The sequence below is a fragment of the Meleagris gallopavo genome, chromosome 3 (genome assembly GCF_905368555.1).
Source record: "Meleagris gallopavo chromosome 3, MGAL_WU_HG_1.1, whole genome shotgun sequence".
Lineage (NCBI taxonomy): Eukaryota > Metazoa > Chordata > Aves > Galliformes > Phasianidae > Meleagris > Meleagris gallopavo.
The window spans coordinates 72,974,211-73,000,055 of record NC_139406.1 but is presented as its reverse complement, the minus strand read 5'-3'; the positions used below and the strand labels follow the sequence as shown (position 1 = coordinate 73,000,055).

General features: G+C 37.4%; 1 protein-coding gene across 1 annotated transcript in view; it reads left to right on the top strand.

Annotated features, from left to right (window-relative positions):
• The window catches only part of STK3 (serine/threonine kinase 3), a 139,597-nt gene that overhangs the window by 64,151 nt on the left and 49,601 nt on the right, over window positions 1-25,845 (top strand). The window contains exons 7-9 of the mRNA XM_085221468.1: window positions 4,321-4,458; window positions 7,328-7,453; window positions 19,469-19,661. Coding sequence (XP_085077594.1) covers window positions 4,321-4,458; window positions 7,328-7,453; window positions 19,469-19,661 — 457 coding nt within the window. The remainder of the gene's footprint in view (window positions 1-4,320; window positions 4,459-7,327; window positions 7,454-19,468; window positions 19,662-25,845) is intronic.

Here is a 25,845-nt window from a genome sequence, read left to right as displayed (position 1 = left end):
TAAATAGTATTTTGTACTCATACTACTGGATTTAAGAATATTTTTGAGTCTGTTTTCTGTAGATGCTAGCTATGCTACTTCACAGCACAAAAATGAAAAATCTTTGCTGTATCCTTCAGTTACATACATGATAGTGAACAAATGACAACTAATGGTTAAATAGCAGGAAATCAAAATACTTCATTACAAGTCACTTACTCAACCTAAGTGATGGAGCTTAAAAAAAAAAAAAAAAAAGAGTAGAACCTCAACTGAGTTACTGTTGATTACTTAATGTGTTCTTGGGCTGTGGTATTACCCTGACTGACAGGAGAGAATGAGCCTCAAGGATTTTCTGATTAGGAAATTCCAAATGCAGTATATGAGGATATCATTTTTCTTTTGGCATTTCCTTATTCATCTAATTGCATTTTCACACCAATAAAAATTGTCCATGAAAGATTCTTCATGGAAGAAATGATTGCAGCCTGGGCTTCATTATAGGGCCCAAAATTTTGGTCCCTTTAAGAATCATAAAAAGCAAATTCTATGCTGAATTGCTATTTTGCTCTAGTTTGGGACTTGGTCCTCTGTTCAACACTGAGATTGACTACAGGAGCTGGTTATTGTGCTGATACATCCTTTCAGAGTAAACAGGTTAACAGTTATGGTAGAAATTGTTAGATTATATAGTGCCCACTTCAGAAATGGCCACTGAAGGCTCCCTGTGGTGATGCAATTTGTGTTTTTTTTTCTATTACAACACCTTCAATGCCACTCCCCATTCTTTAGTTGTATAGATAGCACGTTTGCTGTGGCTTCTGATTTCACCCAGGGCTGTGGAAGTTGTCTCAGAGCACTGTGTGAAAGGCGAGGCAAAGCGGAGTTGGACTCAAGACCCAGAGGTGGAAAGGCCAGTTTAGGTCAAATTGGGCATGGTTTGTCTGTTAGACAGGCAAAGATAAACACTTATTAAGTTGTCATGGTCACTCAGGCCTGAGTTTTGACATCTCACAGCTTAGGCATTTATTTATGAATAAAAGGATGATTAAATGGTTAAAATGGAAGATTGGGAGTCATTCAATCTAACACCTCAGCTGCTTGTGTGATGTATTGCTTGAGTAAGATGTACGAGTCTGTCTCAGATACACAGGGAAGTGTGGAAGGTGATGTTGAAGGTGGGATAGAGAAGAATTAACACTGTCTCTTTCTTAATGGGCCAGAGCCTTGTCTGTGGAACAATTTCCCTGACTGTTTCCTGTGGTTGGCACTGCCAGCTTAGCCCATGCAGTTAGGTGGATGGTAGCATATATTAAGTGCTTGCTGATATTATGTTTGTGGTGTGTGTTTTCTTTATTCTTTTCTAAACAAACAAACAAAAAAAAACACATCAAAATGACCAAACAAAACAAAACAAACCCAAACCATCAACATTAATAGCTGTGGGAAACACAGGATGAAAGAAGAATGTAAGTAACATCCTATCTTGGCAGCCATGAAAGGCAGTAATTGAAATACCTTAGATTTATTTTAAAATGACTGAGTTCTGTTGAGATAGAAAAGATATATTTGGTAATAAATGGAAGAAAAAATGATGAATAAATTCCTGTTAGATAAGAATTTTGGTTTATTCCTGGTGATCTGGAATGAAGTTTATGATTCTCCAGTGGTTGCTTTGCAAGTTTCTTGGAAGGAAAGTGAAGAAGCTGGAAGTTAAATCATAGACTTTCTTTGAAGGTGAAAGGGAGCTTAACGTTTTGCATAGAAGCGTGCAAGCCAAAATTAGGAAGTGAAGGGGCAAGGTTGATTTGAATATAACCTCCAGCGTTTCAGGCTAAGTAAGGAAAGGGAGTGATGGGATATCACAGAATCACGGAATTGTAGGAGCTGGAAGGAATTTCTGGAGATCATCCAGTCCAACTCCCCTGCTAAGCAGTTTCTCTACAGGAAGTTGCACAGGAAAATATCCAGGTGGGTTTTGGATATCTCCTGAGGAGGAGACTCCGCAGCCTCTCTGGACAGCCTGTTCCAGATGGAAAAGAAAGGTTCACACTAGGAAGCGTGTGACATAATTAAGAAGTTGGACTAAACATTTGGAAAGAAGGAATTAGTTTCTAAATGTTTCCTTGCATTAAAAAAATGGTGACGTAATCCATATTTTTATTTTCAGATAATCACAGCTTATGTAACATACCAAGATTTTAAAAAACTTGTAGCATATGCATTAAATAGATGTACGTGTTTCTGAAATTGTCACTTTCAACAAATTTACGAAGTGTAAATGTGTTCTTAGGATCCTGACTCTAGCTCTTGAATATCTTCTTTGTAATTTTTATTGCCTGCTGTAAAAGAATGATTCATGGTTTCTATCTTTCTTCTTGCTGTCCTTTGTAAATTACAAAGATGTCAGTTCTTTGCTGTGATTCTTCACTGCTGTGTAGTTGATCAAAGCAGTTTGCAGAAGGAAATAATTTTTCCAGAACTTTGCAGCTCAGTAGAATTGCAGAGCTAAGCTTTGCTTATATGCTGAGACATAGGTCAATGCTCATTGTCAAATAGGAGGTATATGTTTTGATACCATGTAAACAGAAGTCACTGGTTTTCTGTTATAGCTGTGTGCTTTCAATAGCTACTGCAGAGCTAGCTGTTAGGAGTAGCTAAAGATAAGATTAAAATCATCAGTTCAGAGTTCAGATAGGTCATTACTTTCAAGGACAGGAGCAGCTGAATTTGTTAGCCACTCCTTCACCAGAAGCACTTCACCTGTACCGACAATTTTATATCACAAGTAAGTAATTAAGGACAATTACAAGGTATTAGAGCACTACTTTTCCAATCTGAGATCATACATTAGTTTGGCAAGGCTGTCCATTGAAAATAGAAAGCTGTTACAACATACATCTTAGTTTATTTAAAAAAAAAAAGTGCTGATCCTCTAGTTTTTGAATTAGACAGCATTATATAGTAAAATAAGCTCTGTAATATTAGATTTAAAATGAAGTATTTGATACTGAAATATTTTTTTCTTTAAAAATGTAGTAAATAGTTCTTATATTATTCAGCAATGTTTTTTGCTTTTCTTCAGCGCATGAGAAAAAAATTTAGAATGAGGATTTTGTAGAAGTTAAACAGGCTTTGAAGGGCAGTCAAGCTTCTCAAGAAGTTATGGGTAAAATCTTTGCAAGTTTTTTCTCCCTTCTTCGCTGTTCTTCAGGCACAGTCTGAAGCTTCCAGTACCACTACTGTGCTAATGGTGCACATGTTTCACCTTCTTCCCCCTTTTCTGAGCACGTAAATCTGTCTGTGCTTGTAGAGAGAAACAAATGACGGATTGCAAGCTTACATAATGTTCACTTATTTTCAGTTCAGAGGTTGTGATTAAACTGAGCGTTGGGGGGGAGGGGAGAAATATAGTTTCTGTCACTAGATCTGGGTCTGAATAGTTTGTTGCTTCAGAAGTGAAGCTGTATGCATTTGGTATTATGTGTGGAAGTTCAAAATTACCAATTATTTTACAGTGGTCTCTCAGAATCGCACTGCTTGTCTTCTCTCTCTCTTTTTTTTTTTCTTTCTTTCTTTGCTTCTTACCTCTTAAATCTGTAATTGGAAAGTCTGGTGAAAAGCATAGAAGAAATAGCACAATTTATAGAGCCTCAAGTAGGACTTTTTTTGAGTGTAGCATGAATCTTTTTCATAGTAGAAAAAACTCTGTATAGTTCTCAACAGTCTGGAATTTTTTTTACGTGTAGGTAAAATGCTTCCTTTCTAATTTTAAGTGAATTCTCTTTGCTAATAGGGAAGATACTTGATTGGTTTTGTCATCTGTTAGCTTTTAGCTCTTTTGTTGTTTGTTTAAAAAAAAAAAAAAATTAAGCAAGTTTCAAAAATACAGCCAAATAAAGCATGCAGCAACAAGTAAAAGACCCACCAACTCTCCTGAGCAGCTCTCCTATAAGACTAAATGCAGTTAAGAGATGAAAAGGTGAATTTAGCTTTTCATAGAGTCTGGGTCTGTTTGAAGAAGCAGTACCATTACTAAGAATTTCTGAAAGAAAAAATTATATCCTGAGAGCGATGAACAGTAATAGATAATGTAGAGAGTGATGTGCTCAATGGGATACAGTTTAAATAGAGAAAATCTGATGGGAAGTAGCTACATTAGTAGCAGATGGATTTACTTCCTGAATCTCAGTCTGAGTGGAAATCCTACCCTACTTAAAATTTGTCTTCCAGATTCTTAACTTGATAAGAAAGGTGGATAAAGCAATTTATTTCCTTGAATTTAGTGCTGTGATGATGTGTTTTGTTTAAACTTTTCTGTTGTTCTTGCTTTTTATCTAGGCCATTTTTATGATTCCTACAAATCCCCCTCCAACCTTTCGGAAGCCAGAGCTCTGGTCTGATGAATTCACAGATTTCGTGAAGAAGTGCTTAGTGAAAAATCCTGAACAAAGAGCTACAGCAACACAGCTGCTGCAGGTCAGTCAAGTTTCAGTGGAAATGGCTTTCTCACCCAATCTCAAACCAGAATGGTTGTGAAAATTTAAGAGTACATCTCTTGCCTTATTTCTTTTCCATTTTGAGATCTTTCTTCTATCGCCTTGTGTATCTCCAGCCCTGTTTCGTTCCTTCTTTGTTACTTCTAAACAATTATTTCCTCTTTTGAAGGTTAGAGCTGGTTCTTAGTATTAAAAATGGGTTCTTGTTTGGTGATCAGAGGCCTTCAGTAGATCATAGGGTTTAGGCCAGTGTTATGTAAAGGTAGGTAGGGACCACCCATGGAGTATACTTAGTCTGCCCTTTTGGTCATGCCAAATTAAACAAGACAGGTTGTTCTGTGTCCTAGAAGGATCTGATATGAATGGACAGGATAAAGAGGCTATTCTTGGGCTGTTACTCCAACTGAGCACTTCTAAATTGCAACCACGGTTGGCAGTGTGAACTGATGCATCAGGCTTTAGGTCACTCAGTGAACTAACCTGTATGTTGCTAGGAAATTTAACAGTTTGGTACTTAAATAGAAATAAAGCAGAGAAATTTCAAAGAACTACAAAAACCAAACAAGAGGGACTGATCTGTCAAGGAAGGTGTAGTATTGTGAAACCAAAATTTTATGAGGACTACATGCTTTGGTGCACAGTAAAAACGGAAAACGTGAAGAAAGTACGCTCCTTTAGTTTTGTTTGCTCCTTTAGTTTTGTTATCCACTTCAATACTGTCATAGTCAACCTTCAAATAACCAAAGGAAATCATGTCTATCTTTATGTTCTAGAAGAAAGGCAGTTGAAAGAAAAAAATAATAATAATAATATCTGTAGTAGGTTCCTTGATGATTGAAATGGAATCTAAAATTTCCCAGAAATAAGCTTCCTTTGCTAACAAGAAGCAAAAAATTAAGTAAGCTTTTAGATAATTTGGTATTCTTGTATGCTTTTCACTGCTACTGGTAAATACTGTTCTTAATTTTCATTTTGTCGATCTACATAAGAATCTGATCTTCTGAAATTCCTGCTCTAAGACAGTTGTGATACCTTTATTCTGTCCTAAGGTAGGAGCATGCTCATTTTAAATTTAAATTAGAGTTTACTCCACTACAAAAGAACAACTTTCAAAATAGTTTTCAGTAATAGATCATAAAATTCATATGTAATGGTATGAATTCTTTTACTTCTCGTGGAAAGTAAAATAGAAGGGAAGTAAAAGTTGAAATTCAGGGTTTTAGTTTGATGACTGTATCATTACTTAAGACCTTCAAGATCAGAAATTTGTATGCTAACTAATAACTGGATCTGGTTAAAAGAGACTCGTATTAATGCATACAAGTAACAAAGAACTTTCAGTGTTACGTGTTCACTATGTGTACTGGCCAGAAGACCAACTTCTGCGTCCTTTAGTTGTATATGTTGCCTTTTTCCCAGTTGGAGCATGTGCAGTAGAACAGGAGGTGCCATGGGTATGCTGGAGGGGTACAAGTGGGAATGAAAATACCACTTGTAAGGAACAGTTATGGAGGGGAAAGAAGGGTAATTGAATTCATATATCAAGGGACAGGATAGGTAATAGGCAAAGGAGGACAGTAGGATTTGTCAATTTTGTTCTTCATGGAACAGTTTTTTAATCAGTAATAATGTTTCTGAAGTGCTGAGAGCTACATTTTGACTCAGTTGTACTTTCATATGATAATGCAAGACAAGAATTTTTATAACAGTAGGGGGTTATTAGAGAGTAAAAGGAATGTAAATGGTATCATCCACAGGTTCTCTTCAAGGAGGAAATAATGCTTTATATGGCTTTGAATTAAAATTACTCTTCCTGCTAAAAGTAATGTGTTCTTTTTTTTGTTTGTTCCACATTTCACCCTCCTAGATGAAGAAATGTTTTATGACATATTCAAGTACAGGTTTGTTGAAGTAAGCAACAGCCATACTTGCTCTCCTTACAGCCACTAATTTGTGCTGTCAGCTTGTTAAGATTAATTAAATACTGTAACTGAATATCTGAAAAAAGTTTGTTTTTCTATGTCAGACAATCACCACTCTATTTATTTACTACTTAATGCACATTTCCTTGGGACAATTATGTCCCTAACTATAAAGCACTTGTGTTGTAGTTACATTTCCCAAGTCTTGCTGTTTTCTGTTTTGTTTTGTTTGTTTATTTTTTTCTTATAAAAATCATAGTCATGTAGAATAAGCTGGAAAGGACCCCTGAAGAATCATTGAGTCCAACTTCTGGCTCCACACTGGATCACCCAAAATTCCAACCCCATGCCCAAGAGTGCTGTCCAGACCCTCTGTGAACTCTGTCAGCTTAGGGCCGTGCCCACTGCCCTGGGCAGCCAGTTCCATGCCCACCACCCTCTGGTGCAGACCCTGTCCCTGACCCCCACCCGCCCCTCCCTGACGCAGCTCCATGCCGTTCCCTCGGGCCCTGGCGCTGTCACACAGAGCAGAGCTCAGCGCTGCCCCTCCGCTCCCTGTGAGGAGCTGCAGCCGCCATCGGGCCTCCCCTCAGCTCCTCTGCTCTGGGCTGCACAAACACAGCGGCCTCAGCACTCCTTGTACATCTCGCCCTCTAAATCCTTCCCCATTTTCATAGTCCTTGCTTGGATGCTCTCTAATATTTTAATGTCCTTATATTGTAGGGCCGTACCAGCATAGAGTGGGTAAATAGAAGTGAAATCTTAGTTATGAAGTAATTGAAAATTACCACATTTTAGGTTTGAATTGCTGTGTGATGTGAAGTACCATTTATCACTGAAGTCGTTGGTATTGAATAATGCTTGCAATTATATCTGAACCATATTTATTGTAATTGTCATTGAATCTTTTTTTTTTTTTCTTCCTAGCATACGTTTATTAAGAATGCCAAGCCAGTTTCAATTTTAAGGGACCTTATCACTGAAGCTATGGAGATAAAGGCAAAGCGACACGAGGAGCAGCAGAGGGAACTAGAAGAAGAGGAGGAAAATTCGGTCTGTATTTTTTTTTTCACTAGAACTATTCATATTTTATAGATTAGTTACTGTTCTTTTTTGACAGCTTCCCATCCTCACATCTTCAAATACTTGTCTTTTCCTACCACTTCTTTAGCCTGTAAGGTTCAAGTTGTTTGTCCCTTATTCATAATGAGTAATGCTTCTGTGAGTAATGCTGTATGAGCCAGCTTTCAGTACTGTTTCATGCAGTGCCCTAGTAAGTTTTAGGAGGTGGGTAAAGAAACCATGTAAAGTTCAGCTGTTTTGAGTAGCATTAAAAACAGATAAATACTGTTGGGGTCTCATTTTCACACATGGGCTTCTAGAAAAGTACTAAAATTTTCACAAGTTCAGATCACTTAGCTTTTTTAGTAGAGTTATACACAAAGTAATTACTTATGCAGCACAATAAGTAGTGTTTAGTTGTGCATATGAAGTACAAATGATGACAGCTTTTAATTCCCTTACTTATAATACTAACACACATTTAGGGTGGAAATAGATCATATGAGAAATTGTATTACAATTATTTGGCAATGGTAGAAATAAGTCACTGTTCCTAGCATTATTACTCTAACTGATTTATGAGGGCTGTTCTGAAGAAGGGTTCTTCTGAAGGAAGTAATGCCTCCTATTTAGTGTTGGCCAATGACATTAGCTGTTGTGTTTGCTGTGGCTTCAGGTTTCACCCAGGGACATGGAAGTTGTCTGAGAGCACTGTGTAAAAGGCAGGGCAAAGCAGAGTTGGACTCAAGGCTCAGTGGTGGAAGGCCAGTTCAGGACAAATTGGGCATGGGATGTCTGTTAGGCAAGCAAAGATAAACGCTCGTTATGTTACCATGGCCCTCACACTTGAGTTTTGACGTCTCACAGCTTAGACATTTATTTACAAGGGCTGTTCCGAAAGTAATGCCCCTGACAAACTGGCATCTGACATGGAGGTGTGTGTGAACCTAAGGTGTGTAACTGAATTCCTCTTTGTGGAAAAAATGGCACTCACTGATGTTCATCGATGCTTGCTGAATGTTTATGGAGCCCAAACAGTGGATATGAGCACAGTGAGGCATTGGGTGGTGCACTTCAGCAGTGGTGACATCAACATGAAATACAAGCCACGTTCTGTATGGCCATGCAGATATTTATGAGTGTATCATTCAGGCTCTTGTTCATTACTGGCCAAAATGCATAGCTAATGGTGGTGACTGCATTGAAAAATAGTTCTTGTAGCTTAGATTTGCTCTATAAATAGTGTTATTGTGCTCTATATATTGTTTGTAGTCTCCATTGGAATATATAGGAAACATTACTTTTAAAATAACCTACATGTATTAGGGCAGTATTGTGCAATGCAGCACAGTGTTCTTCAAAAAAGCATATTGACACACATACAATGAGAGCCAGATTTATTCAGAAATAATATACAGAGATGATGGAATACCTGTGGAAGTCTTAAGGATCTCAGTCAACAAAAGACAGCAGGGCAAGCTGCCCTACCACAAATCATATAAGTTTAGTGTATTATGGAGCATTAGGTGATGATCTGTAAGTAGGAATTCTTATCAAGCAGATTCTGTGGACTGTTGTGGATATGGCATACACTGTGGTCTTTCTGTTTTAAGGGTATGTTCTAAGAATGTTGATAGCTTGTCTTTTATAAGGTTGCTTTACACTGGATAGTATTTCCTTAATCAGTAGTAAATCAGATGTGGAAGGTTGTGGATTATTGTTTTATATTAAGAAGTGCTACCTATGTGATGTGTGACTTTACATGCAGAGTTGATGTTCATTACTTAATATATAGAATAGTTGGCATCTGAAGAGATTGATCTATTACAGATGTTAAAACTTAATGTTTAATGCATGCTTTCTTCCCTACTGTTGCCTTACAGATTGTAGAACTCAAACATTTGGGCATTGTTGATGCTTTTTCCATTAGCCCAGGTATGACTTCTGATTACGTAGGCTGAGGTTCATATGGGGAATCAGATTGCCAGGCAGGGGATAAGACGATCCCTACCAGCTCAGCGTGTGGTGTACAGCTGGTTCTCCCATACTGTGTGGAAGATACAGCCCAAGTTTGATTCTCTTCAACGGAAGAAGCATTTAGCAACTCTTCATGTTTCTTGCACGGGTATAAATGTCAGAACTTAAGATTGCATAATTATTATTTTTTTTACTATTTAATATATAAGGGAACCTCAAGTACAGGATTTGAACAGCAGTCTCTTACTTGTGTTACTGTTGCACTAGATATTAGTTTTACAATCTATTTCTGTACTTCAACCAAATGGTAGGATATGAGTTAAAAAAAATAGCAAAAATCTACTTGTTACTGTGCAAGAGAGATGTTCAAATCCAAAAGTATCTGAAGTATGATTGTTTCTCATGACTGAGAGCAATAGTGACATACACTCATGCATGAATATCATGCAGTGGTTTTAAGTTGAAGGAGAGAAGATTTAGGTTGGATGTCAGGGGGAGTTCTTTACTATGGGTGTGGTGAGGCGCTGGAACAGGCTGCCCAGAGAGGTTGTGGATGCCCCATCCTTAGAGATGTTAGGGCCAGATTGGATGGGGCCTTGGGCAACCTGGTCTAGTATTAAATGTGGAGGTTGGTGGCCCTGCATGTGGCAGGGCGGTTGGAGATTCATGATCCTTCAGATCTCTTTCAACCTGGGCCATTCTGTGATTTTGTGGTCTTAAACTGGTCTTAAATATAAGGCAGAAGATTGGAATGGATAGCAGGCAGGCACCAGGAGAGAGACTGATTAATCAGCTTGGAGAGCTCTGGCACTAGCATGCTTTGCTCCTTTGTTTTTTCTTTCTTCCACTTGCCCTGCCACTATTAGTAGGGGACCTGTGAAGAGTGACCCACTCCAACTTGTTACTTCACTTAATGAGTAAAGAATGGAAGAGACCAATCTGAGATTAACTTGGCTTCTCAGGACAGTATGGGAGAAGAGCACGAAAGAGTCTTAATGAGTTTAGTCAAATCAGAAAAGGAAGGCAGTGGAGAAATGAAATGTGTGACTTTATTTTAATGAAACACATTGGAGTTGTTGAGCCCAGGATACACCAATAGTCTGTAGTCAGATCCATTGTGAACTAAGGCAAATCAGGCTGTCTTGTATTTGCTGCTTCTCTATGTGTGCTTTTGAGGCTGCCTTAATTCAGAGGATGTGTTTGTATTACCATGGTACTTGTCACTGTGAGTTCAAATGTGTAGTTGCTCAGCGAAGGCCAGCATTGCATGTGGCGGAGAAAATGGATACTTCTTTAAGGGCAGTCTGTGTCATTCTTGCAAAATCTAATAGGAAAAGGAGTAGGTCTTCTCTTCCAGCTTGGAGGGGGAGGTTCCAGTTGTAGAGAAGCACCAACTATAACAAGAAGATACAATTGTAGGTGGGGCAAACAAAACGAAAGTAGTAACTGTTGCTGCCCACAGAGCGGCCTATGGCACAGGTCTCTGTCATAATTTCTTTTTTTTTCTTTTCTTCTTCTTAACTGTGGATAAATAAATTTCACTGTTCCTAGGATTTAGTTATTGTGGAGAGGTTCTGTGCATTTTTCACCATTATCTTTGGCAGACGTATCAAAGCTACCATGCCTACCAGAAGCTATTTGCTATTGCAAAAGTACTGTGTAATTAACAAAAGGATGTTAAGGCAATTTTATCTTAAGATTTACATTGAGTAGTTTATTTTTATTTTAAAAAGCTTACTTTTACCAAAAGGTTAAGTAAAATAGGACATTTGTTTCTATATGTTTAATTTTTAGAAAAGATTTTGGTTTATATTCTTTTATGCCGTTGAGATATGTACAGTTTTATTTCCCTGTTTTCATATGCTTTTATATTTCTCAAAAATAATCTTGATAAAGTGATGATTGGGATGTAACTTTTTTTTTTTTATTAAAGTTATTTATATATTTGATATTAGGTGTGATCTTTGCTATCACTAAACATATACCTCTATATCTTGGCAAGCCAGAAGTGAAAAAAAGTTGGGAAATGCTTCCCTTCGATAGAAGAAGTAGAGTTGTAAGCGATTGAAATGGAGAATACTGACAGTGAAGTGATGAAAAGTATTGTTTGTCAGAAATCCATATTACGTAGTGACCTGTGAATAGTACAGGAGAGACATAGACCTGCTGGAGCATGTTCAGAGGAGGGCCACAAAAATATCCAAGAGATGGAATGTTTCTTCTGTGAGGACAGGCTGAGAGAGGCTGTTCAGCCTAGAGAAATCTCCAAGTTGACCTGATAGCAGCCTTTCTATCTAAAGGGGAGCTACAGGAAAGAAGGGTGAAGACTCTTTTAGCAGGCTCTGTTTCAGGGTGGATGTTAGGAAAAACTTCTCTGAAAGAGCATTCAGGCACTGGTCAGAGGCTGCCCAGAGAGGTGGTGGAGTCACTGTCCCTGGAGGTGTTCAAGAGCCATTTAAATGTTGTACTGAGGGACATGAGTTAGTGGGAAATACTGGTGGTAGGTGAGTGGTTGAACTGAATGATCTTAGAGCGCTTTTCCAACCTTAATGATTCTATGGTTTTATGTTGTGATAGAGCAAGGGGGAAAATGGCTTTAAGGTTAGATTTAGGTTAGATATAAGGAAAAAGTCTTTTGCATTGAGGGTGGTGAGGCACTGGACTAAGTTGCCCAGAGAGGTAGTAGATGCCCCATCTCTGAAGACTTTGAAGGCAAGGTTGATCCATTGAGTTAAAAGATGATTTCAATAATAATTCAATTGTGACAGTGGTTTTTCGTATCTTGCCACTGGCTTTCAGTGCAGTACTACACTGTAAGATACCCCACATTGGTTGAGAGATTACACCAACATCTTTTTCACTTGCAATTGCTCAAGTTTCTGGTCAGCTAAAAGCACAAAACATGCAGAGCAGGACGAACTATTTACAATTTATATAATTTGAGAAGTTTTCTGTACTGTGTGTCCTGACCTCATGCTATTCATGTGTTCACAGTGCAGTGCATTGATCCTAGAAGACTGGAGCAACACACAGGAGTGACTGAGGCCAGAATTAAGTTCTGAATTAAATTCTGTACAGTGCAGATTTCAGTTTGTAAATTGTCCTAGGCAGAGATTGGTGAACGGACCCAGAGGTTCTTGGAGCAAAGCACAATAAACAGAAGGATAAAATGAAAGCATTAGCACTTTTGTGTTTGTTTAAGGAAAACAAACAAAACCCTGAAATCTTCAATTTGAAATAATGCTTAATTTCCAGAACGTATGTGGAATTGGAGTCACTGTTCAGTCAGAATATAACAGGTACACAGCACACAAATTCTTCAAAATGGTACCTTAAAAGAGGATTGGTCTCAGTGATGTTGCTGTGGAGCTCTAACCATAGAAGTGAAGGCAGTCTCGGGCCTGAGAAATGTGTATTTAGTAACACCTAGCAGCAAGAGCAAGCATTGGTGTTAATGGTAAGCAGACAGTCTATCAATGTTAAAGGTCTCTCATGGGCAGTGATTTGAGTTCATATACTGTTGAAAAAGAATGGTTTGAGTTAACCTGTCTGGGGCTTGAATTTATTGCTCTAAAACCCCAAGAATTTCCTATGTAAAGCTGGAGCAGTCATGCTAATTACTCACTGTTACGTGTGCTGGGAGCTGTCAGGAAGAAAGGTGTGAGTGTTCCAAGTGTAATGCTCTTTTTGTTAGGAAATAGGATTTGACCCTGACCGGCTATATTTGAATATGTATATTTAATTCCCTCTTCGGGTTATGTCTGTATGGTAATGGACACTTGAGTTATAAATGATATACATAGGGGAAAGTGCAATGGAAAGTAGTGGGCGTTTTTGAAGAATTAAGTCAGATGCAAAGATTTCACTGCTACGTATTTAGTTTTCAGGATCAATTTTGGATCATTATTGTTCAGGTGAGGAAGAGTCCCATCTCTGAAAGTACTTCCTATTTTTAGTTTTTACAACATTCTGTGAATCTTTTGTAGCACAGGAAGTTGTCAATCATAACGTAAATAATTTTTGCCCTTCTAAACTTCATTATATGGCTATAAATAAATGACCACGTTAAATACAGTCTTCATGTCTGTATCCTTCCAGCAGATATATAATATCATTACAGATAGTGCGCTCTGAATTGATTTTATGCCTATTACAAGAGCTGCTTGTGTGATGAGAATGCTTTCTGACAAACTGACATGTTTTGATAGGTGCTGAGGTAATTGTACAGATTTTTTTAATTAAGCAAAAATTGCAAGTGGTTTATTCTACAGAAGGTTAATCCCAATATCAAAGTTTAAATGTTAGCTTAGGCATTGCTAAACATGACCAATCTCTTCTCTTGTGCAGTTTTTGAAGTGTGATGTGAATTTAAGTCTGAGGTTGGGCAGCTGTATTATGGGAATGCAAAGTGACTCGTTGCCTGGCAGCTCGCAGGAAACATGCCTAAATATTTATTTCTGTGGCTCTTTAAAGGAATGAGCTAATAAGCAACTCGTCCTTTATGTTTTCTTCTACATTTTAATGCCTCTATTATGTGAGGAATGCTTAATTATTTTAGAGTACTGAAACGAGTAATCACTACTTCTGTATCCGCTTCTGTTTTTTCTTAGACAACTATCAGCAATCAGCAGCTTGGACAACTGTCAATTATCAATTATTCCTGCCTTTAGGCTTATTCATTCACTCAAAAGCTCTTTTGGTTAATCGTATATAGGAAGGTATCTTCTGTCTTTTGAGATATTAAGAAACAGTTGCTATAAATGTTCCCTTATGTTAATAATATTTGTACTGTTTTAAAGGACCTGTTGAGTCATTCAAGTTATTCTGTCTTTTAAATCTGGTACACTAGTCTGTATTTTTGGAGGTTTTTATGTTTATTTTAATGTGCCTTTCGTGTATGATATATATATCTATCTGTTTATCTATGTAGCTCTGCAGGATGAACAGCAATAAAACTTTCTGATCTCATAGCATTTTTTCTCTTAAGTCAAAGGACATTTGTCATATGTACTAATGGATTTTGACTGCAATCCTTTAAGTGTTGTGGAAGTAAGAAATGTGTAGATTGCTATGTTTTGTGAAATATATCTACCTAAAAAGCATAAACATGTTGTTCAAGTCCAGAGCAATTTAGACCCAGAAGGTGTGAGCAGCAAGTCATTGTTTGTAGGTGTAGCGATTAAACATATGTAGAAAAAAATCTTAAATGTTGTGTAATGACTTAGTCTTCATACATAGGACTCTTGGAATTGCTAGAATTTCAGTGTGTGCTGAAAGTCGTCTTGATGTGTTTTGTTAATGCTTTTAAACTTCAGTGTGTGCTCAGTACTGAGCATGTACTCAGGTTGTAGTTGGGCTTTGTAGGTGTTAGGAACTTTTAAAAATCCTTGTTCTTGACCAAAATGTATTATGTGTTTATGTAGCTACTACAGTGCTTTTTTGAAAAGATAGCTGTGACTACAAGCACGTTTTTCAAGGGTGATGATGAAGTGTTAATAGTAAATGAAATTATTTTACGGGATGCTAAATTTTGCCAGCATGTAAATCTTCCTTTAATGTATTGCAGACTAATCGCTGTCTTTGGTGCCATCTAGTGTTTTTTTTAATTTACACAAACCGCAGTTAGAGATTTCAGGGGGAAGTTGCCCTATTTTCTTGTCATTTGTTTTTCTTTGCTAGTCTTCATCCCTTTTTTCCCTATGAATCTTAAAAATACAACTGAAAAATTCCATAAATCTTTATCATCTCACTTCATTTGATTATATCCTAATGTAGGTTCATATATGATACACAAGCTCACCTCAACTGAAAACTTTTCTTGTGTGTTGGTATCTTCTGTGTAACAAGCACTTTGTGAAGTCTTGCATACTGTTACCAGCGAAGACTTCTTGAATTTCTTATTCTAGCAATTGAGTCTCCATGATTACGTCTTCATGCTTTAAGGATTTGCTTTGTTAGTCTTCTAACTTAGTTTGGTAGATGGAGAAGAATTAGTCACGTAGGGTGGCAAAGTGTTGGCAATCTTCTGCATATTCTTAGAGAATCATAGAATTGTTTGAGTTGGACCAAATGCCCTTTAATGGTTCCTTTCAACTCCCCTGCAGTGAACAGTGACACCTACGGCTTGATCAGGTTGCATCCAGCCTCTCCTTGCGTGTCTCCAGGGATAGGGCATCCGTCACCTCTCTGGGCAACCTGTTTCGGTACTTCAGCACCCTTCTAATAAAAAACTTTTTCCTTATATCCAATCTAAACCTCTCCTCTTTCTTTTTTTAGAAACCAAGTTCTAACTTTGGGATATAATGTTCAGAATTTCTGTGGCTGACTGAAATTTCCTTAGCCTGTCAAGAGATGTTAGCCATCTTGTCTACGTGTATCAGAAACCTCTAGCAAATACAAATCTGATAGTAGTTGTGCACAAGAGAATGGCAGACAGTTTGAAGTCATAGTTAGCTGTTCTTATTTCTTGATTCTTGGATCTGTTTTCATAAACAGCAAGAAAACATGTCACTTCAGCTTTAATACTTTATGTTCTTTGGTAATTAAAATGAATATTATATTTGTTTTTATTTAATCAGGGAGTTTACCATTTTAATAACAAATCAGAAATTTGACATCAATATTTATGAACTGTAAAGAATGAATCATAATTTGTTCTAAAGAATCACTTTCATCTATCATGTAAACACACTTACGTAACTTTATGAAAGTATCCTGTTACTTTTTCAGGTCCAGTATGATCTGCTGTAGTATTAGCTAAATTTCCTATTTGTGAGCAATACTGGAAGGATAATTCTGGAAGCAACCTGGCTTAATCTACAGCATTGATTGTTTTAAGATGTACACAGGCTCTGAAAAAGCTTATATTGCTCTCCTTCAGTAGCTCATTTCTAATTTAGAGAAAACAAGATCAGAATTTTTGCATGCATCCCTTTTGGGGACAGTTCTTTTGGTACTGAGATTGGCTTTTGTCATCCTCAGTCTTCTTGGTACTGGATGACAGCTGTTCTTTGTGCTGAGAGATAATAGTAAGACAAAGACTACTGTCACTCTAGGTTGGAAAATGAAATGTTATTCCTTCAAAGAATCCAGATGCTTGATTTGGCTTAGGAACTTTAAAAAAAAAATTAAAAAAATAGTATTTTTGATAAAGGAGAAGACATGAAAATGGTCACTTATGAATCCATTTTATAGTTGTTCATATTGGTGGTCATCACTTCTTTTTTTTCTTTCTCCCCACTTCTAAAAAAAATAGAATTTAAGCTTCAGGAAAATGTCTTTCATTTCTGCTTTCAACTTTACTAATATTAATACGTGGATATTAATATTAGTCAAGCAAAAACATACATCAGATGTTAACTCTGTTTTAATCTCAGTTGTTTTTCTGTGTATTAGAGATGCTTCATTTTCAGTGTTTATTAAGATAAAAAAGGCAGTATGTCCTGATTTGGCTTTCCATTGTGTAGCAATACTGAAAGAAGCACTTATTAATAAATGCTTTAGACACTTCTCAAATACAGAAGTGCAAAAAAGGGGGAGAGGGAATATTAGAAGAAAATACTTTGCCTTCCCACAGTACCCTTTTGGGAAGGGAAACGTATAGAAAGGAGTGAGATAAGCATGAATGTTCAGGGGAAAAAAAAAAAAAGAAGAAAATCAAAGTTGCCACCAGGAGGAGCTCTACTAAACTATTCCTGTTTATTACAGGCACAGTTATCTGGTGCTGTATCTGTAAGCTGTCTTTCCTTAGGAGTTTTGTAAGTTTTTAAGGGTATGGTACTTCACGGAGTTTTTTAGCATGCAGCTTAGAAATGAAATTTAAGAACTCCAATATTTTTACAAATTATAACCTGGAAAACTATGATTCTTTTGACATTTGACAATTTATTCAAATCTGCTCTGAATCCTGGTTTCAGTGCACTGTGTTGTTGGCTAGATTCTGAATCAAAGTGAGATCTGTTTTTGTGTCTCTGGGCCAAGACATAAGAGAACTATTTGCGGGAGGTGATCTCTTGGTACTCTTACTAAATACGGTTTCCATACCTACTTTGACCACTCATTTGTGAAACAGGCACTCACACAGTGTCTCTGGTTCTTGCAATTACATTTGTTCTGCAGGCAAGTTGTCTGCCGTGTCAGAGAATAACAGGAAAGGAAAAGAGCTAGTTCAGTAAGAAGTAAAAATGGCCAAAACTGGAGAGTTGAGTAACTGGAGTTCTTTCTTTTTGCACTCCTTACAGGTTTCCCCATAGTTGAAATACGAAGTATACTAAAACAACACAGATTTAAGCGAAAGGAAAAAGTAGTTTGTGGGTGAAATCTTGTTTTAATGTTCTGTGTAACAGCAGGCATGTTACTTGTAATTGGTCCATAATGTTATATAATACTTTTATGATATGAGCTGTGTAGCTGGAATATTTTCCTAACCAGAGATATTTTGTATCAGGATGCAGTTGAAGTTCTTTTACAGTAGCAAAAAAATATATGTATATACACATACATGACTGTTTTCAGTTGGACTGGGAAGTTTATAAAATTAGTGGAAGTAGTATTTATATGTAAAATTATAAAATTTGGCATGCATTGTCTTTACAGTGGTGGGTATTATTTCTTCTTTTGAGAGGAACATTAAAAATGTACTCGTGTAGAAAATGCTTGTATGCATTCGTGAAGTGCTGTGCTGTTGTGCATATAGTTGAAATCAAACTTCAAAAATGAGTGGCATTTTCCAACAGTATTTTCAAATATTGATATTACATATAAAGTTAATAATTAATTAACTGGATTGTCGTTATTTCTCTGTTTTACGTTCCTGGCACGTTGATTCAAAATCAAAGAATCATAGAATAGGTTGGAAGGGACCTTTAAGATTATCTAGTTCCAACCCCCTGCTACAGGCAGGGACAACTCCCATTAGACCAGGTTGCTCACAGCCCCATCCAGCCTGGCCTTGAATGCTTTCAGGAGGGGCATTCACCACCTTGCTGGGCAACCTGTTCCAGTGTCTCACCACCCTCACAGTCAAGAATTTCTTCCTATATCTAGTCTAAATCTACCCTCTTCCTTTTTAAAACCATTTGTCCTTGTCCTGTCTCTACACAGCCTTATAAAAAGTCCCTCCTCAGCTTTCCTGTAGGCCCCTTTCATGTACTGGGAGGCTGTTATAAGGTCCCTGTGGATCCTTCTTTTCTTCGGGCTGAAGAGCCCCAGCTTTCTCAGCCTGTCTGCGTTGTGGAGGTGCTCCAGCCCTCTGATCATCTTTGGGGCCCTCTGCACCTGCTCTAACAGCTCCATGCCCTTCTCATGTTGGGGGCCCCGGAACTGGATGCAGTACTCCAGGTGGGGTCTCATGAGAGCAGAGTAGAGGGGCAGAATCACCTCTGTTGACCTACTGGTCACGCTTCTCTTGATGCAACCCAGGATACGGTTGGCCTTCTGGGCTGTAAGCACACACTGACAGCTGTCAGTGTCCCTATTTAAGGAAATGTCAAGTCTTCCATCAACCAGCACTCCCAGATCCATCTCCTTAGGATTGTTCTCAAGCCATTCTCTGCCCAACCTCTATTTGTGCTTTGGATTGTCCCTCTTCTTGATGTTCTGACAAGACAGGGTGTTGTCAAGATACTAGATGCAAAGCATGTTGTCTAGTTAAGGGTGATACCCTTGATGATGATCTATTACAGACCAACCAAACAAAATGTGTTACTGATTTTCGGTCCCGGAGAAGCATACGGAGTCCAGAAGATCAGTGAGATATTCAAAGCTGGGTGCAAAAGTGAGTGTGTGGGACATATTTCCGGTAAATCGATGTTGCTGTACAGCTGGCAGATAGGATGAAGATTTTTCTTCGACTTTTATAGGATGCCATTTTTGTTTCATGTTTTTTAGTATTATTAAACCTGCTAATCTAGCAGTATAGCTAGGCTGTGTGAAGACATTAAAAAAACAGTGAATAAGCGTCTAAATTATTGCTTCTTAACTTGGTTTTCTGAAATGCTCTGCTGCATTTTGACCAGTGTTTCTTGATAGGATGAGGATGAGCTGGACTCGCACACCATGGTGAAGACCAATTCAGAGAGTGCTAGTACCATGCGGGCCACAAGCACGATGAGTGAAGGTGCTCAGACAATGATTGAACACAACAGTACCATGCTAGAGTCAGACCTGGGGACCATGGTAATAAATAGCGACGATGACGAAGAGGAAGATGGGACCATGAAAAGTATGTTTTTTTTTATTTACTTTCCTTTTCTGTTAATGATGCATTATGTTTTCTCATCTTCTGTGAGAACACTCTATCATCAGTGTCCTTTAAGGCTCAAGCTCAGTGGTTAAAAATCAGGGGAGAGGGCTGTTTGTTTCTATGAATGCACTTTGTCCTTTGCTGGAGAAGGGCAACTATAGTGGGAGATTCAAAGCACTACATGTAGCTTTTGTATTTTGCTGAGCCTTTCTGGAGGACTCAGAAATTAACCTACTGTGAATTCTCCCTTCTACTACCTGTCACTTGCTTTTTGCTTCCTGTCCTGCATCCATTTGGAGCAGCTCCAAGGAACTACACTCAAGTGGTGCGATTGTCTGGGAAGGTGCTGATTCAGTGTCGGTGTTCCTGGAAACTCATTGCAACTCTCCATGGATTCAGCAGTCAGTACTGCAGATCTTGCTGCAAAATTATTTTGTAAATTCATGGCATTTGTTAAAATTTAATTTGGTAATGCTTGATTTAAGGGAATGGCCAAAACATATTGAAATAAATTAAAAAGTCAAAATCAACTTCAGTGGTGTGAAATATATAACAAAGAGAGGGAAAAGAGTGTTTTAAAAGATGAAGTTGTCAGTTAGACTGAGATGTGTATAATGTGTTTGTTATACAGTAAACATACATGTTTACTTTTGATCTGTTTGTTACTTGGCTGAAGATTTCCCACTGAATTTAAGTTAATCCATTTATTTGAAAGGGCAGCATCAATAGGTGATACTGTAGTGCTTGATTCTGTGAGACAAAATATAATGCTTAACTCCAGGCAATTGTTTAAATAAATTTGTTGAATGATTTGTATCAAACAAGATTGCATTTCTGTTTGTGTGCAAAAGCCTGCTGTAATTTGGTTGGAAAGATTGTTTGGAAGTGTAAATCAGGTGCATTTACCTTGAGGTTGAATGTACAGCAAACTGGGAGGAGAGGAAGATCTGCTCATTTCTGCTTTTTTTTCCCTGTTTTTTTTTTTTTTTCTGTTGTTGTTGATCTTTTTTTCTTCAGTGTTCTTAGTAATAAGGCTATAAACCTGTTGATTAGTGTTTAAATTAAGCAAGATGATTCACTTCATGTAAACAGTGCATGCTTTAATTTGTTCTCATGCTGATACAGTATTTACCTATTAAACTGTGAGGATAAGGGGGGGGTTAGAATAAGTAATCTTAAACTAACACACTTCAGCAAGCTAAGGAACAGAGTAGTGACAGTAAATACTTGATATTATATTATTATAAGATATTATAAGCAAATAAAATAATTCCTATGATGGGATTATTATGAAGCAGGGGACTTCTGCAGTTTCTGTGCAGCCTTTCAAATCACATAAGTTTTAGTAACTATCCGTGCCATTTTCTATGTGCTGAGGGGGAATATCTGTTAGTATGCCAAATCAATTAAAAAAAATGCCTTTCCATTTGCACTATTATCTCTTATCCTTTTAGTTTCTTACGTTCCTGAAAATTTTTAAAAAAACACAACAACAAAAAAACAAATTGAATTGCTTTTGGTAGCAATTCCTATTAAGAAAGGGAACTACCTTTCTTTCTAATCTTTGAGGGTTAATCAGTGTAGTTATTAAGCTTGCTCTTACATCACATGAAACAGAAGAATGTCATCTCTGAGACAGCAGGCGTTCTCCCCTTCCTCCCTTGTAGCTGACTCTCTTGGTACCTGTAACAGTAAGGAAGGAAAGTCGACACTCTGGAAGCAGCATGATGGCAAGTGATGGTTTCCTCATCCATCTGACGGGCAGATTTGGGTTCCTGCACTTGCACACTGAACTGACTGTGTTTTGCATTAGATGTCCAATGCTTAAAACTTTCAAGTATTTCAAGAATAGGGCACCCACATCTCTCAGCTGTAAATAAATATAAATCGTGTCTAATTTAGCTGCTATTCCTCTGCTTCTGTGATTCGTATGTTACGGACTGAAGCAGGAGCAATAGCAGATGTCCTAAAGAAATGTCACTGGGAATGTGACAGTGTGCAAATCATTGCTCTCCCTGAGAGAGGACACAGATCTGTGCTCCTTTGTGCTTGACAGTGATACAAGATTTCTGTGTTTGGTTGCTTTTTCCAGCGTGCCTTTATAGGCAAAGTGGGCACAGTGGGCATTTCCTAGTTGTCTGCATAACTCAGTAGGAATACAGCAGAACAGGTAGCTTGAAAGTGCTCTTCAGTACTTTTGAATAACAAAACACTTGCAAGCAATGTGGATAAATAAACTTAGTTAACTAGGGAGAGGGACTTGATTTCCTTCCTAGAGACGCAAAATAGTTATGACAAATGTTTTTGTAATGCTCTTGTGTTTCGTTTCGCGTTTGTTTCCCTCTGTCTTTTGTTTCTCTGCTCAAGAACAAAATAAGAAACAATAATAATTTTTTTTATAAGTGCCCATGCTTAGAGGCTTCTGGGAGCCATGACAGAAAATAATTAAAAACATGCATATATTTTTTTCACAAATAGTGGGTTGTGCCCAAATAAAACAGGGATTTGGAACAAAGAGGTCTGTTATCCTACCCTAACATACCACATACAGCCAAGCAATAAATAACATTTATGCTTTCCTACTTCGTGTGCCTGTATGCGCTGTGAGCAGAGATGATGCAGTATGTACCTAACAGAAGGGAACACAATGCGGAGTACTGATATGCGGGAGGACGGAGTTAAATTTGGGCGGTTTAACATGGAGCCAAAGAAAGATTGGGATTGATGGCAGGAATCACTACCAGTTACATATCCAGTGTAAGAATTTGAAAGTAAATTCTTGAAAGTTGATTTTATTAATTAATTTATTAGTGATTAAAATCCGTCCTGTTTAAGAGCGTGCCATAGAAGTCAGTCTTTGTAACAGGAGATGACCACTTGGTTTACTGAAGTACATACTTATTAGTATGGTCCCACAGTTGTTTTTCAACTTAAAAAGCTGTTTGTAAATTTTGTTTTGTTTTGTTTCTAATAACAATCTATGACCCAGGACTTCGTAACAGCCTCACCATGAGCTAGACTCATGTACAACTCCTGTGTAGATGTGAACAAGTTTCCACGTAGCAATTTCTTGGACAGATACATTTATTAGATAATGCAGAAGAGTGTAGTCAGTGTTAAGAGATGAATTCATAGGATAAACTAGAGTCTCAGAGGTAGTTCTTTTCAATCAAGACTTCATTAGAAGATGTTTCTGAATTGGGACAGTTTTCTGTTATACACGTATTTCTCGTAGTTAATTTACAAGAATGAATGACTATTGCATTTATGGTGGGGGCTTGTGACATCTGTCTCATTCTCTACTGTGGAGTTTTAACACTTTTGGAAAATCCAGTCAAGAGATGTCAGTATAATACCCCTCTGCATTCCTATAGTAATAGAAAAGAATAGCTGTGCTAATAGAAGTTAGTAAGGCGTGACTTTTTTCCTGTAGCACTGTTAGTTATTCCATATTGGTTTCTCAAATGTTCTCATAAATGGCTTTTAAAATTACTCAACAACCTAATTCAGACAATACTTCTCTAATTATCTCTTTAGTGCTTCACTTACTATCTCTTGAGAATTATCTCTTCTTTAAAAGAGACTCTTTGGATCTTTAAATATCTCTCTTGCATTTGAAAACAATTCTTAAAAATTGTCTTCCTCTTTTTGGCAATTAGGAAGTCTTAGTTTGAATGGAGTAATTATGAATTTATAAGAATCCAGCAAAGAAGCTTAATTATGGGTTGATTTCAACATTACTTTAGCCTGGGCATTAGTATTTCATTGATGTAGCTTTGTTCAAGTGAGAGAGAAAAAGACAATAAATGTGCTTGCTGGAGACCTCCTTTATAATTGATAATTAAGTTGCTCATTTATTCCATTAATAGGAGTAGGTTTTACAGGTGGGATCTTTTTCAAAGAAAAAACCATGTTGGCAATTCAAGATCTGTTGGATCTGTCAAGATTATGTTGGATCAAGAGCTGTTGCAAAATGTTGGCTTAACATGGATTTTCTTTGTTTTGCAGAAAGCAGAAATAAAGCTTTACTCAGCTGAAGCAGAGTAGTGAGTTTATAACAGGACTGTCATTTAATTTTTTTCCCCTTTCTCCAGAAGGTGGAAAAAATAGATCTAATGTTATTAAAGTAATTTTACAAGTCCCATTCTCAGGTAGGAAAGAAATATTTTGTGCAGAAAACCTTTTCCATATAAAGCTTTTAAACTTGAGTTCTTAGACTTCAAAAAATCTGAAGGCTTTATTTGGTTGAAAAATACTTGAGTTTTCCACTTAAATACCAGTTGCAATTATTGATTACTAAGTATAGTGTAAAGCAAATAAAAATCTTCCCTTAGATGATAGAATTCTGAACAGTTTAAGAAATGACGGTTTTATACTTTCATTTTTTCCTCTTAGCTGTCTACCCTATATATTGAATGAGACTTGGCTTGGGTATGCAAGTCACTGGTATGAAAACTGTAAAATCAGTAATGAGTATTTTGTTAGGCATGTATTTGCAGTCAGACATTTTCTAGATGTATTTCTTAGTTCTCTGGTAGACTCCCAACTGCTCTGGTCTAAGCAAATGATGGTCAAGTAGATGGAGATTGCCAGGACAGGGAAGGCTAAGAAACTTGTGGCTTTAGGCAAAAGCAGAAAGCTTTCCTCTGCAGATTTGCAAACAAAAGAAACAGGAAATTGTGGGAGACACTTCCCTAGGAGATATAGGCCCTTGTCTGCTGGGAAGGAACTTCTTCTGTTCCTGCAGATTGTGATAGAAGCCACCTGGACAGGTGTAGGAGGTGGAAAAGGTCTTGAAACTACTTGAGGAAGTCTCTGGAGTATAGACTTTGTTGGTTGTGTTTTTGTTGTTCTATGTTTTGTTTTTTTTTAATGTAGGAGTACTGGAGTCCAATAGACTCTGATCAGCTTCTTGCGTAATGTTTAATAGCAATTTTACTTATTTGAAGATATTTGATGTTATGTGGGACTTTTGATTTAGAATTGATACAAGATATGCTGAAATCGTAGTTAGTTACACTCATCCAAATGTTGGAATAGCAGTGTGTAGTTCATTCAGAGTAAGAAGATGATCCCCATTAATGTGTCTCTGTTTTACACTCACTCTCTTGACACTAGATGTCCCCAGTTGCTGGGAAGGATTACATGGGTTACAGGCAGCTCAAGCTAGAGATGCTCTCTTTGAAGTTAGTTTGTTAGTTGTTCAGTTTTAAAGTCTGTGGTGGCCTGAGATACATACGTAGCCAGAGCAGTATGGAAGGCGTATATAACCTGGGGAGATATACGGTGTTCAGTAAACTCAGGGATAAATATTTACATCACCAGCTGGTATAGCTGTTCACCCAAAACAAAAATTAGGCTTCTCTTTGTGTTGAGATGAAGTTAGTTTTTTCCAGCTGCGATTGTACCCTATGTTACTCCCTGCAGCTTCAGAGCGTGACGAAACCCTCCATTATTCCCTTAACACCGTGGGCACACTGCCCTTGCCCATCATCTGAATTTTCTCTCACTGTAGGGGATTAGTGGTCATTCACAGGAGTTTACACTTTCCTAACATCAGCTGGAAGGTGCAACTCAGTGAAATGCAAGAAATTCAGGAGACTCCTGAAGGACATCAGAAATCATTTTGTGATATTCATACTGGATTAACTAAGAGGGGTAATGCACAGCTGATTTACTATTCACAAGCAAGGTACAACTGGTTGGGATTGATAGTCAGTGGCAACTTGGCTGTAGTGACCATAAAATGGAGAAGTTGAAGAACTTGAGTGAGAAAAACAGTTAGATATAGATCCTGAATTTCAGGGGAACAGATCTTGACTTACTGTATTATTCATTGACAGTAATAATAGTTTACTGAAGGGATTCTAAAGGAATTTAAAATCAATTTAATGTTAATATCTCACTGTTGGAAATATATCAGTATAAAGATGTTTTTCTTTATAGATGACATCAATTGAATTTGATCAAAGCTTGTATTAGAGTCGAACATGTATTTTTTCTTACTTTGAAATGCCTATTTAGAATTAGTTTTCCTTGTCAGAATTCTTTCAGTTTCAGCCTGTTTCTAAGACCAACAGATTGGGCCAACAATGTGGTACTTCAGTGTTTCTAACAGAGACACTGTTAATCTTATTTACAAGTTTTAAGGATGAAACTCACA